Below are 1486 nucleotides of genomic sequence, written 5' to 3' on the forward strand. Positions count from 1 at the left end.
AAATACTCACACACGTATTCATACAGGAGAAAAACCATATCAGTGTGATATCTGTGGTAAATCTTGCTCTCAAAGTAGTGCATTAAATACTCACACACGTATTCATACAGGAGAAAAACCATATCATTGTGATATCTGTGGAAAGTCGTTCTCTACAAGTCGTACTTTAAGTACCCATAAACATATTCTTACAAGAGAGAGACCATATCACTGTGAAATCTGTGGTAAATCCTTTTTCACAAGTAGTGCATTAAATACTCACAAACGTATTCATACAGGAGAAAAACCATATCATTGTGATATCTGTGGTAAATCCTTCTCTCACAGTTCATCCTTCAGTAATCACAGAAATATTCATACAGGGGAGAGACCGTGCCTCTGTCAGATTTGTGGTAAATCATTCACAAATAAAAGTAAATTGAAGAGGCACATATACATTCATACAGGAGAAAAACCCCATTGCTGTAATATATGTGGCAAATCATTCTCTCAAAAGAATGACTTAAATAAACACATACGGATCCATACAGGTGAAAAACCATTTCACTGTGATATCTGTGGTAAATCTTGCTCTCAAAGTAGTGATTTAATTAAACATAAGCGTGTTCATACAGGAGAGAAACCATATCAGTGTGATATCTGTAGCAAGTCTTTCTCTGAAAGCACTGCCTTACATATACATCGACGTATTCATACAGGAGAGACACCCTATCAGTGTGATATCTGTGGTAAATCATTCACTGCACGTGGTAAGTTAAATATTCACAAGCGTATTCATACAGGAGAGAAACCGTATCATTGTGATATCTGTGGTAAATCATTTTCTAGTAGACAGGCCTTGAGGTCTCACAACCCTGTTCATGCAGGGCAGAACGTATAACATTGTGATGTCTGGTAAATCATTTCCAGATAAAAGTAAATTTGGGTGACACATATATATTCATAGAAGAAGCCTATCTGTGGCAATCATTCATTTGAAATGATAGCTTATATAGGCACATGCAGACTTATGCAGGAGAAAACTGACATTTGTGGAAATTATTACTCTGAAGGCAGTGCTTTACATATACATTGACGTATTCATACAACAAAGACACCATATCAATGTGATGTCTGTGGTAAATCATTCTCTCACACATCTTCCCCAATAAAGCACATACGTATTCGTACAGAAGGGCCATTCCACTGTGAGATTTGTGGTAAATCATTCCCAAATAAAAGCAAATTACAGAGACACACATATGTTCATACAGGGTAAAAATCCTATAGCTATAATATCTAGCAAATCATCCAGTCAAAAGAATGATTTAAATGAGCATATACGAATTCATACAGGTGAAAAACCATATCACTGTGATCTCTGTGTAAAATCTTGCTCTCAAACAGGAGAATGTGATATCTGTAGCAAGTCTTCATTTGCAGGCAGTACCTTACATAAACATAGGCGTATTCATACAAGAGAGACACCTTATCACTCTGTTATCTG

General features: G+C 36.2%; 2 protein-coding genes across 2 annotated transcripts in view; one reads left to right on the forward strand and one right to left on the reverse strand.

Annotated features, from left to right (window-relative positions):
• LOC128250451 (zinc finger protein 239-like) overlaps nt 1–1466 on the forward strand; it is a 20774-nt gene extending 19308 nt beyond the window's left edge. The window contains exon 3 of the mRNA XM_052975492.1: nt 279–1466. Coding sequence (XP_052831452.1) covers nt 279–880 — 602 coding nt within the window. The 3' untranslated portion in view covers nt 881–1466. The remainder of the gene's footprint in view (nt 1–278) is intronic.
• Nucleotides 1–1486, reverse strand: part of LOC106880990 (zinc finger protein 345) — a 47668-nt gene that overhangs the window by 26207 nt on the left and 19975 nt on the right. The window lies entirely within an intron of this gene.

Source organism: Octopus bimaculoides, chromosome 21 (genome assembly GCF_001194135.2).
Source record: "Octopus bimaculoides isolate UCB-OBI-ISO-001 chromosome 21, ASM119413v2, whole genome shotgun sequence".
Classification (NCBI taxonomy): Eukaryota; Metazoa; Mollusca; class Cephalopoda; order Octopoda; family Octopodidae; genus Octopus; species Octopus bimaculoides.